Below are 11,125 nucleotides of genomic sequence, written 5' to 3' on the forward strand. Positions count from 1 at the left end.
TCACCTCAGAGATAAATTTATTTCAGATAAAAAATGATCTATTTCCATTAAAAAAAAACAACAAAGGACTTCCTTTGTAGGAATGCAGTAGTCAAACTTTTGCATGCTCATTGGTGGTGATACTAGGAGGCTGATATTAGGGCATAGGAGAGATTAAATGCTCAACTTTGTTATGTATTTCTTGTATGGCCTTGGCAAGTCATTCATCTCACAGCTCTCTTGCTATGAAATAGAGAGTTAGAAACTGCTCCATCATCCAGGGAGATGTAGCATGAACAAATTAAAGATGATGAACCATTCATGGCGAGAGAAACCATTAAAGTTTGTAAGGTAAAGACAAACAATTGCAAATTCAGGTGTGAGAGAAGGGAGGTTATCATTTAATCAGAGGTGAAATACTAAAGAGAGAGAGAGAATGGGTGATTGTGGATAGTGGAATGGATTGTGGCCAAATACTGAGCAAAGGGAAACCTGATACATGTCATTAGAACATGTTAAACATCATAACATCATTTGTGGAAGTCTTAAGGCAAAGGCGATGGCCTAGTACAGCAGAAGGAAACAGTACACTGAGAGGTGAGGAACAACAGTGTCACTTGTGGAGTTGTTTTTTGGTGGTATTTCAACTGTATGTTCTTTGGAACAGGATTTAATCCTGTATCTGAAAAACACCTGCAGTGTTTTGGGCACAGTGGATGTGGTCAGTGAAATATGATCCTAATTATAAGAGAGGAACTGTGTATGCAATGGCTCATTAACCATGCAAAGATTGTGAATGGATTAAAAAAAACTTCACAGACTGACTGGTGCACGGTTACAGGTGACAAGCTGGAAACAGATTGGGCTCTGAGGGTCATTTGAATGGAAGTGAGCAGTTATCAGGTAAATGGAAGTGAAAAATGCCCTCTGTCACCTAGCTTGGAAATTGCAAAGGACTGAGCTGTCAGTAGAAGTGCCAGGAGTCAGTAGAGCACAAGGATAGCAAGAATTGAGGCATGGATAGACACCCTGAAAACAAGGGGAATGGTACAAAAAATGAAGAGGAAAATGGCATGGATTTTAGTTGGTTCATCTTGGAGTTGTGTTTCTCCAAAGGAGAAAAGCTGTAATGATAAAGTCATTAAATCATTTGTTGTTGGACCAAAATGCACATTAAAAAATGATAAGCAGTCCCCAGCTGCCTTTCCCAGCTGAAGGGAAGGTTCTGGTTGACTTGTCAGACACTGCTGCATTCTGATCTATGGGCCTCCAAGGCTTTGGCATATAAAGTCTTTTCCTTTGAAAATTGTCATGTGTGGCAGCTTTTGTGTGCAGTATCACGTGTCTCCTCCCTGGGGCAGAAAACACAACAGGAGAGGGGAGAAGTTTGTGTTTCAGTGTACCACAGCAAGTAAGATGGTAGATTGCCAGCTGTTTATTTGCGTAGGAAACCACTGCTGCTCCATCCCTGCCTACTCCCCAGGTGCACTCAGGAAGCAGTGAGGATAATATCCTCTTGTCACTCCCATGACAGCTGTCCCATCCTTTCTGCTCCACAGTGCCCACCCTGGTCTTCTTTTCCCCCACCAGTTCTGCAGGTGGGAGAGAGGAGAGGCTGGGCTGTTGCTGCCATTCACCTCAATAAGTTTTGCATTCAAACTCCTGCCTGGAGCTTTGTCAGTAGCAATGAAATATTCTGGTTTAACAAGGTAGTAAAATAAATGTGCAGTTGCACTCCGGTTCCTAACAGGGCTGCCACATGCAATGTTGTGCACAAACTACCAGGCTGTTGGATCAGCAGGATGAGCACCATCCTGCAGCCAGTAACTCATTCTGGAGCCCACAGGACTGAAAGGCCTGAGAACAACACAGGAGCAGAGTTCAGGTGAAATAAAGAGACTTCAGTGTTCCAGTGCAATTAAAAACCCTTAACAGTCACAAATGCACTTAGTCACGTTCCTTCACAGTTATGTTTTTCTGATCAGTTTCCTTCCCTAAGCAGAAAGGCATGCAGCTGACTGGTATAGGTGACTCTTGCTGCTGTTTTGAATTGTCGAGCACTCTACTCGCCCTCCCTGAGCTTCTGGACAGCAAGATCTGCTTTGGGATGGAAGAATAGCACCCTCAAGAGTTGACAGCGCTGCTTCAGGGAGCCATAGCATGCAACATGCATCCTTCCTCTCTTACTTAAATCAGATCCCTGTTCATGTAACTTAAGCAACAAGTTTTCTCTTTAATATTTGAAGTATTTGGTATCAATCACTGTTGATATGAATGGGGAAATAAGCATTTCTGTTTGCTTGGGGATGAGCCGGTTCTAAATATTTTATTTGTCTTCAAACAGGGAGTAAAAATAAAAAGACAAAGATATGTCTTTTTGATAAGTCTGTGAACTTTATTTTATACTATATTAAAATAATTTGAACTGGAATTTAGGTTTCTGTGTAAAAATAGAAGACTTAAAAGTTCTTAACTTAGATAAAAGGGGTCTATGTTAAAAAAAAAAAAAAAACAAAACTGAGCAAACCAGTCCTTAAATTGTGGGGACTTGTTCGTTAATTACAGTAATTAGGAATGGAATCTGATCCTAAACGTTTTGATTTACTTTAATTTTTTTTAACATGTATTTAGGCCTTAATTTCAGAATGATTATAAAATGTGAGTGTGTTTTGAAGACTAGAAAGGTGTAGGTATTGTTATTAAATCACAAACTTAGTGATACAATTCTTACTTTCGTAGTTATCCTTCTGCTGTTTCATGCAGCAGTGACTTTTTATTTTAAATGTTCATGGCCTATTCCTGTTTCTGCTGGCTTCAGAGTCAGACAAGGCCTCTTGAAAACTCTGAGCATAAACTGCTTAGCAGCTTTTATTCCAGATGATATTTCTCCCAGCAGGCAAAACATCCAGCTATGTGTTTGTCCCATTTCTGGAAATGGGTTCACTTGAGGAGAACAAGCTGAATTTGGACAGTTGGGTGCAGTCAGGGACATTTTACTCTCCACTCTGAAACACCTAAAACTCACGCCTGTCACAGGCTTGAGGCTTTTCCTCTGAACCAGGACTTCGTTCAGAGCTCTTAGGAGTGTTTTTGTTGCTTAGACAGTGCTGCAGCTCCTTGTGGAAGCAGCCCTATGAGGCACTGCTACTGCATCGAAACCAAGATACATAATTTTAGAAAATACTGACTGCATATAAAACAATTTAGGATTAATTTTTTTCAATTGATAATGAAAAGTATACTCTGTGATCTGTAAATTAATGTTTCCCTGCTGTAATTACAGAATCCATTCTCCTGAGAGGACCCTGGAGTGTGCCAACTGACTCTGCTGGCCTTGCATTTGCTCATGAAACAAAAGTTCACACCTGCATTGTGTGAAACAAAAACATGGTGTTTTGGTGCATTGTCATTTTTGTTTCCCGTTGAATCCTTTGAATTTTTAATTGTAAGAAATCTGTCAAACCCTTTCTCAGGAATTTACTGTCACAAGTTTCTGTTTTACTAAAACACTCAGAACTAAGAATTGCATCTTTTTTTCTCCAGCCATCACTATGTCTGATTCATTTTCCCTGCAGATCTTTCTGTAGCAACTTTAACCCTGCATCTGCTCTGGTGGGCTTGGCTTGTCCTTTCAAAGGGACCTTCAGGACCAGGAGAGCTAAATTTCTGTGGGACTGCCCAAGGTGCACCCGGGTGCAGTGCAAGTAGGAGTAGACACATCTATTCTGCGTTCTGCGAGTGATGGCAGCAAGAGGAATTCTGTGCATCCTCACCCCGCCCGAACTGAAGCTTGAGACGGAGGCTCCTGAGGAGACTGGCCCGTGCACAGGAGCCACAGGGAAGCGGTGGCTGGGACACGCAGCTCCTCTCCAGTCCCACACCTGCGGAACATTGATCGCCTTCAAAACCCCCGGAGAACGGAGGCTGGGAAGGCTTCTCCCGGGGCCGGGCACACGCCCGCAGTGCACAGGGACACCTGGCCACTGCAGCGCCGCGCTGGAGGGTCCGGGCCCCGCTGCGCCCGCGGTTATCCCGGGTCAAGGCCGGGAGGCGGCCCGTGCCCGGCACTGGTCTAGATTGCTGAGTGTGCGTTTGGGGAAATCGGGCATTAAATTTACCTGCTCGATTCGTGCGGGGAATGAAGCGGCCCGCAGGTGACCCGACTCGGGCTGTTCTGTGCAGGCCGGGCAGCTCCTCCGGGCTTGGGACCGGCGGTAGCGGCCGGAGACGGCAGGGGGGCCCGGCCGATCGCCTCCGAGCAACGGAGCCGGGGAGCCCCCGCGGCCCCCGAGCTCTCCGCCCCTGTCCGCCGGGCGCCATCCCGGGCAGGTCCTGGCGGCGCTCGCGGCCGGACTCCGCGAGTCCCGCTGTGACCGGGCGAGCCCCGCGGGTCCCGCCGGTGCAGCCGGGCCGCGGCGGAATGCGGCGCGGTCGGCCTCGGCCGGCTGCTCCGAGCCCGACGGCTCTGCCGGCAGGTAACCACCGCCGCCGAGGCAGCGCCTTGGCTCCCAAACCCGACGGGGCGAATATTCCCGACTAGCCAAATATTTGCAAGTATGCGCGGATGGTGAACTTTGAGACTGTCTGCGAAGCGCGGCCGGGGAGCGCTGGGCCGAAGCTCTCGGCGCAGAAGCGGGAGCGGGCGGTGGAAATGTACCGGCCGCGTTTGGCCGCTCTGCCCGCCGAGCGGCCCCGGCAGTGCGGGCACAAAGTCCCCGCGCCGTTCCCCCGGGCCTCTTTATCAGCGCGGAGTTTCCTTGGCGGGAGCCATCCAGCGCTCAGCGCCCGCCGAGCTCGGGGCGGCGACGGGAGAGGGGGGAAGGGGGGGGCGAGGAGTGCGGGGCGCTCTCCCCGCGGTGCGGCGGCTCCCGGGGGCGGGCGGGAGGTCGGCTGTGCCCGGCCGGGGCGCTGGGACCCGGCTGCGCGGCGGTCAAAGGTTCCCAGCAGGAGGTTGGACACTAGAGGGCGATCCCCGGCCCTGCTGCGGGCTGTATATATACGGCACGCAGCACCGCGGCAGCCCACTAGCAACAGGGCAGGCAGCGAGCGGAGCGGGGCTGGGCCGGGGGTCGGGCTCCGGGAGCACCGAGCCGTGCCGTGCAGCACCGTGCCGCGAGATTGCTAGAGTCGCCGCCGCTGCCGCAGTCGTCCCGTTCGAAACCTGGATTGCAGGAGCCCTTCACCATGCCCGGCAGACTGTAGTTGCTTCATGGAGCAAGCCAATTTCTACGAGGTCGATTCCCGGCCCCCGATGAGCAGCGGCCAGCACCACCAGCTCCAGACTCCCCTGCCCGGCAGCACCTACAGCTACAGAGAGGCTCCCTCGGCGGCGGCACCTGCTGCGGGCGGCGCGGAGCTCGGCGACATCTGCGAGAACGAGAACTCCATCGACATCAGCGCCTACATCGACCCCGCCGCCTTCAACGACGAGTTCCTGGCCGACCTCTTCCAGCACAGCAAGCAGCAGGAGAAAGCCAAGGCCATCCTGGCCGGGGATTTCGACTTCCACACCATGCATGGGGCGGGCGCCGCCGCCTCGGCGCCGGGGCACCAGCCGCAGCACCACCAGCAGCCGCTCTTCGGCTGCGTGCCCGGCTACATGGACGGCAAGCTCGACCCCCTCTACGAGCGCATCGCCGCGCCGGGCTTGCGGCCGCTGGTGATCAAGCAGGAGCCCCGCGAGGAGGAGGAGGTGAAGTCGGCGGCCCTGTCGGCCCTTTATCCCCATCACGCCCCGCAGCAGCACCCGTCCCACCTCCAGTACCAGATCGCCCACTGCGCCCAGACCACCATGCACCTCCAGCCCGGGCAGCCCACGCCGCCCCCCACGCCCGTGCCCAGCCCGCACCATCCGCACCACCCGCACCCTCCCGGCGGCCTGTCCGCCGCGGGCACCCTCAAGATGATGCCCTCGGACCACCGGAGCAAATCGAAAAAGACAGTGGACAAGAACAGTAACGAGTACCGGGTGCGCCGGGAGCGCAACAACATCGCGGTGCGCAAGAGCCGGGACAAGGCCAAGCAGCGCAACGTGGAGACGCAGCAGAAGGTGCTGGAGCTCACCACCGACAACGAGCGGCTGCGCAAGCGGGTGGAGCAGCTCACCCGGGAGCTGGAGACTCTGCGGGGCATCTTCAGGCAGCTGCCCGAGAGCTCGCTGGTGAAGGCCATGGGCAGCTGCGCCTAGCGCCGCGCCGGGACCGGCCGGGCTGCCCTGCCCGCGCACAGATACTATATGTACCGGCGTGCGGCAAGCGCGGTGTGCCGGCGGGAGGGGAATGGGGGGTTGTTTTGGTTTGGTTTTGTTTGTTTTTTATCAATTCACGACCTATACAAGAAGCCAGGCAGCTCTAGTATTAAAAGGTTTGTGCCTTAGAGATGACACACGAGTAAGCTGAAAACATGGTGGGTTTTCTAAGGAGAAAGGCAAGGGGAAGAAAGAATTAAAAGACCACGTGTCTACACAGGGTAAATAACAGTAATAATAATAATAATAATAACAATAACAAAAACAGTAATAAAGCACATATAGCAACCCAGATGTGCCTTAAAAGCTGGCTGCAGGGGCTCTGGGGCTTACTATGCCCTCCAGCCTTGCAGGATGCGAGGAGAAGGAATGAGGGACGTGCAGGCTTGAGGGTTGCGGTGTCTGGGGTGTCCTGCCAGACCCCTTCCAGCTGGCCTGCAGTGCAGCAGGCAAGAGCAGCTTTGGGGAAATCAGCGACGAGAAGAGGATTTGAGGCTGAAGGATGTGCAGCCCTGGATGCCCGTTAGGAGCACTGAGGTGTGGGGCAGCCACCAGACTGCTGCCAGGACTGTCACAGCCTGGCTGGGCTGCCTCTGCGGAGCCCTGTCCCCTACCTCGGCTGGGAGGGGGACAAGGGGCCAGAACACCTGCAGGACCGATGGACAGCCTGGGACTGATGGAGCAGCAGCTTGCAAGAGTATGGTGAGCTCTCTCCATCGAAAGAAAGAGCAGCAGTGTCTTGTACTGTATGTCACGACGTGGCGAAGCACAAATGAATAAATACCTATTGATGCGGGTATTTACTATGAACTTTCAGTGTATTTTGCTTTATTCCAGGACATTTAGCTCTTCTTCAAGTCTCTGTCTGCCCAAACTGTGCCTCATGTAATGTGAAAGCCGTTCCATGTAGACTAGCTATACTTTATTGCCTTACTTAGATCTTTGCCATCACACAACTTTCTTATCTGGTGACAGAGACTATGCCCTTGTGCTGCAACGTTATTTTATTATTTGTATGGGTGGATGAGTGTGAGTGTGTGTTGCCTTCTTCACATTGTCCTGTACTGGTTGCTGCCTCCCGACCCCAAGGCAGGAGTGCCTGGAACGGGGCATGGGTTGTGGGGCTGTACGATGCCTGTGGTGGGGCAAGGAGGCTTGTCCCTGGTGCTGCTGCACCTTTGGACTCTGGAGCTTCTCCCAGAGTGAGACAAAAATAAACAAACAAACAGGCCCCCTGGGCATTCTGGTAGCCATGCAGAACATTTCTTCCTTGTATCGTAGCTGCATAACAATTTGTCCAACTGAAGTCTTGACAAGGGAAGAGAACAAGGTGGATGGAGCTGTTTGAAAGCATGACAGTGAGAGCACAGTGCTGGCAGCGTGTGTATGTGTGTGCAGTGTGTGTATGGTATGTATACGTGTATGTATATGCACACGCATTGGTGGGTTTTTTTTTAATTTGGGGGGGGGGGAGGGAACTGCATATAAAATTTGTCAGAAGTCCTGGTTACCTTCATAAATAAACAGCATATATTCTACCATAACCATCCGCCTCTCTGCTTGTTTCCAGTCCTCTTCCTGTACCAGGAGTGCCAAAGCTCTCCTCTTCCTCCAGACCAGCATCCAGCTCTCCACCGACTTCGGCATCCTCTGCCAGGGCTGGTGACTGAAACGCGTTAATGGAGTGCAACTCCCCAGTTTTCACCCCAGAGAATTAAATACACGGTTGTCTTTAAGAGAACGGCAATTTCCTAAACGCTTGCGGTGGCAGATGTGTGCCCCTGAGTCAGCCTCGCTTTACCCTTCACCCGGCCGCGGCCGGGCCGGGGGCCTGCGGGCGGGCTGCGGGGACGGGGGAGGCGCCGGGTGCCGAGGACGCGCGGCCCGCCCGCTCCCCCGTCCCTGCCGGCCGGGCGGCCCGCGCTCCGCCCGGGACGCCGCGGGTCTCAGCGGGGCGCGGGGGACAAGCCCGGGGCGCGGCGGGGCCTGGCGGAAAGAGGGACGGGCAGGGCCGGGCTCCGCTCGCCGGCGGCACCGCTGCTGCCCGTCCCTTCCCGGCCAGACGCAGCCCTCCCGTGCCCCGGGGAGCTTCGCTCCCGCGGGGTCGGGCCTAGAGGCACCGGCCCGGGCCCCTCGGTGCCGGCGGGACGCGGGGCAGGGCACGGGGCAGGCGGGTCCGGCCGCGGGCCATGGAGGGGAGGTGGCGCGAGACCCGGCGGCGACGGGGCCGGGAAGGGGCAGCCGTGAGGGGGGAGGCGGCTCCGCCTCGCCCGTCCCGTCCCGTCCGGGAGCTGCGCCGGGAGGGCGGCCGGCCCTGAGGTGAAAGAGCCGCCCGGGCGCTCTGTGAGGGGCAGCGGGGTCTCGGGGCGCCGGCCGCTCTTCTCTCCGGCGGCACTTGGTGCCCGGGCGGGCGGCCCGAGACTGGGCTGGGACTGCTCCTCAGGCGTGTGAGGGAAGCGGCCCCGCGCCCCGGCCCTTCAGCAGCGCCTGTGTGGACCTTCCCCGTGGAGGGGAACCCACCCGGGAGAGCCGCGCTGCCCACAGCTCACCGCTGCCCACAGGCCACTGCTCCGTGGTGTGCCCATTGCCCTCATGTTGTGTATGTCCAGCGCGGCACATCCCAGCAGCAATTAAACACCCCAGAGAGAGAGAACTGGCTCCACAAGCGTGTGAGCGGGGGGGCAGATTGGCTCCCGAAGCGCTCAGCCTGGTGCAGGTGCAGCCCCCGAGTCCTGCTGGGCCCTGGGCTGGACGGGGCAGCTCCGAGGGGCTTGGCCTCGGCCCGGCAGGGTTCGTGCTGGGCCATGACGGGGAGGGAAGGTAAGGCTGCTCTTCTGAAATCCAGTATGATGCTGAGTCTGCAAGCACTCGCTGCTTGGGGTGGTGAAAGATGAATGCAAATCAGGATCGAGGGTTTCACTTTTCAGTTAAATGTAAGTCATGGGGAGTTCCAAGGAGAGAGTTAAGTTCTAGTGGTGTTGGGCAAAAATAATGACTTTTACTTGTGCTTCCTTCCTTCCCCAGCCTTGCAGAGCTATACACCCGTCGGGTAGGATGTGCCTTACTGAGTAATGCTGTCCAACGTGTAAAGTGGGGAAATGCTGTTATCATTTGAGCAAAGATTATTGCAGGGTATATGTGGGAGGGACTGTAATGTAGTGGTTAGAGCATGGGAATACAGTCCTGGTTGTTTGAGTTATGTTCTGAACTGTGACTCACCATGTGTGTGTGTGGTTTCATCAAATCATTTATGGCCTCACAAAGCAGATTTTTCCATTAATTTAAATGAACTGTAGATTAAACTAGTCTTCAGTGGCCCAAGAATCAGCCATTCTGTGATTCAAAAGTCAGATCACTTGTCTACCACACAGGTGTTTCAATAGTTATATAAACACTGAATGCCCTGGAATTGCACGAAGGGTAAATTATTGATAGCATAAAAGTGTTTAGAGACACTTGCCTTAAACACAGTGCCAAAGCGAGCAGCGTTCTCTAATCCTAACCCTAACTGTAGGCTGAGCCCTCGACAAGGCCCTCAGTCATGGCTCAGACAAAACAGTTCTCCCAGCACGGAGCTTTTTGCAGTCTCTACATGCTCTCTGCAGACTGCCTTTTGCTTTGGCAGCACCCTCCCAGCCCTTCCCAGCTGCAGATCTGCATTTTCTCTTCCTTTCAAACCAAACCCTTACCCTGGCACACAGCTGAGCCTTCAAAAAGTCTCTAAGTCATTGCCCAGATGACAAAAGTTCGGAGAGCAGCATGTCCAGCAACATGTGCCTTAGCACCAGGGTGAAAGCCTGCAGCCCTGCAGTGCTCCAGTCTCACACGTGACCCCATTGCCTGTTTCAGCAGTGTTTAGGCATGTGCTACACAAGCTGGATGGTGGAAAGGATTTTATGCACTGTCCACTCCCAATATGACAGGACAGCTGGAGCTGGAAGGGACCTCTGGGGATTGTCTGGAGCAGAACACCCCTATGAGCACAGCTGCCAGTCTGTGCTGCTGCAGAGGATGGCAGGCACAGCTGTGCTGCTCTGTGTGACACACAGGTAAGTGTGACAGGACCGTGGGCAGGGACTGTTGGCACATGTGGCACTTGCACTCACGTGTTCTCACATGTGGCACGTCCACTCATCCCCTGCACACGGGCACCCTGCACTGAGACTAGCCTGGCATGGGCAAAGGCTTGATCATCTCCAGCTCTGGGAGGATGCTGTGGGTGTATGTACTCAGCAACATTTGTCTTCATGACTGCTGGGTGGTTTTTTGGTTTTCCCACTGAGCTTGTTCCTTTTATACACAGCACTGCTGCAATGCTGCCAAGCCTCTCCTGTCCTGCCGTGCTAGTGGGGCTGTGCAGTCCTTCCTTCTCCACCCCTGCCCCTCGCCAGTCCCAGACACGGGGCTGGGGACATGGAGGGGGTGAGCTGGGGGGTTGGGCACTGACTGGGACGCTGAGCAAGTAATCACATGTTGAGGATGAAGGGAGTAGTTGTCTGCTAGCACTGTGTACAGAGTTGAGAGATTGCTCATGACCATGGCAAAGTCCTGTAGCAGGTTGGGGGTGGTGGAGGAATGTCATGATTTCTCAGTCTTTTTATTGCTGTGACAAGAGAATTGCCCCTGAGGAGCTTTCCTCATCTACCCACTTCAGGAGTTTGGAGGAGAGGAACAAATTTCTACACTGAAGTGGGGCAGTGAGAGATGCTCTGCTGGTAAGAGAAAGCAGGTGTTTTGTGCTTACTGATTTGGATTTATTGCTTGAATTGGCTTTGACCCAATTCAGTGGTGAAAAGAATGGCAAATGTCTGAATAAAGGGTGGAGAAATAGGCCCACTGCCCTCTCTTGGTATAATGAAGTAAAAAATCATATTTTATACATTGACATCTCTGGTTTTG

General features: G+C 53.7%; 2 protein-coding genes across 2 annotated transcripts; one reads left to right on the forward strand and one right to left on the reverse strand.

Annotated features, from left to right (window-relative positions):
• Positions 1-431: 431 nt before the first annotated feature.
• Positions 432-5,165, reverse strand: LOC128813009 (uncharacterized). The gene is made up of 3 exons (XM_053987752.1): positions 5,086-5,165; positions 4,098-4,515; positions 432-3,860 (listed from the first exon to the last, which is right to left on the reverse strand). Exons 1-3 carry the CDS (start codon positions 5,163-5,165, stop codon positions 3,540-3,542), a joined length of 819 nt encoding a protein of 272 aa, XP_053843727.1. The 3' UTR covers positions 432-3,539.
• Positions 4,943-7,770, forward strand: CEBPA (CCAAT enhancer binding protein alpha). The gene has a single exon (XM_053987750.1). It carries the CDS (start codon positions 5,189-5,191, stop codon positions 6,164-6,166), a length of 978 nt encoding a protein of 325 aa, XP_053843725.1. The 5' UTR covers positions 4,943-5,188; the 3' UTR covers positions 6,167-7,770.
• The last annotated feature ends 3,355 nt before the right edge of the window (positions 7,771-11,125 follow it).

Source organism: Vidua macroura, chromosome 11, assembly GCF_024509145.1.
Source record: "Vidua macroura isolate BioBank_ID:100142 chromosome 11, ASM2450914v1, whole genome shotgun sequence".
Classification (NCBI taxonomy): domain Eukaryota; kingdom Metazoa; phylum Chordata; class Aves; order Passeriformes; family Viduidae; genus Vidua; species Vidua macroura.

What these genes read in the sequence shown, in the direction of transcription:
- LOC128813009 (XM_053987752.1), bottom strand. Translation starts at nt 5,165, where the DNA reads ATGGTGAAGGGCTCCTGCAATCCAGGTTTCGAACGGGACGACTGCGGC. An exon ending in TCTAGCAATCTCGCGGCACG is followed by an intron (nt 4,516 to 5,085) that starts GTGCTGCACGGC and finishes ATATTTGGCTAG; the next exon opens with TCGGGAATATTCGCCCCGTC. An exon ending in TCCCCGCACGAATCGAGCAG is followed by an intron (nt 3,861 to 4,097) that starts GTAAATTTAATG and finishes AATGTTCCGCAG; the next exon opens with GTGTGGGACTGGAGAGGAGC.
- CEBPA (XM_053987750.1), top strand. Translation starts at nt 5,189, where the DNA reads ATGGAGCAAGCCAATTTCTACGAGGTCGATTCCCGGCCCCCGATGAGC.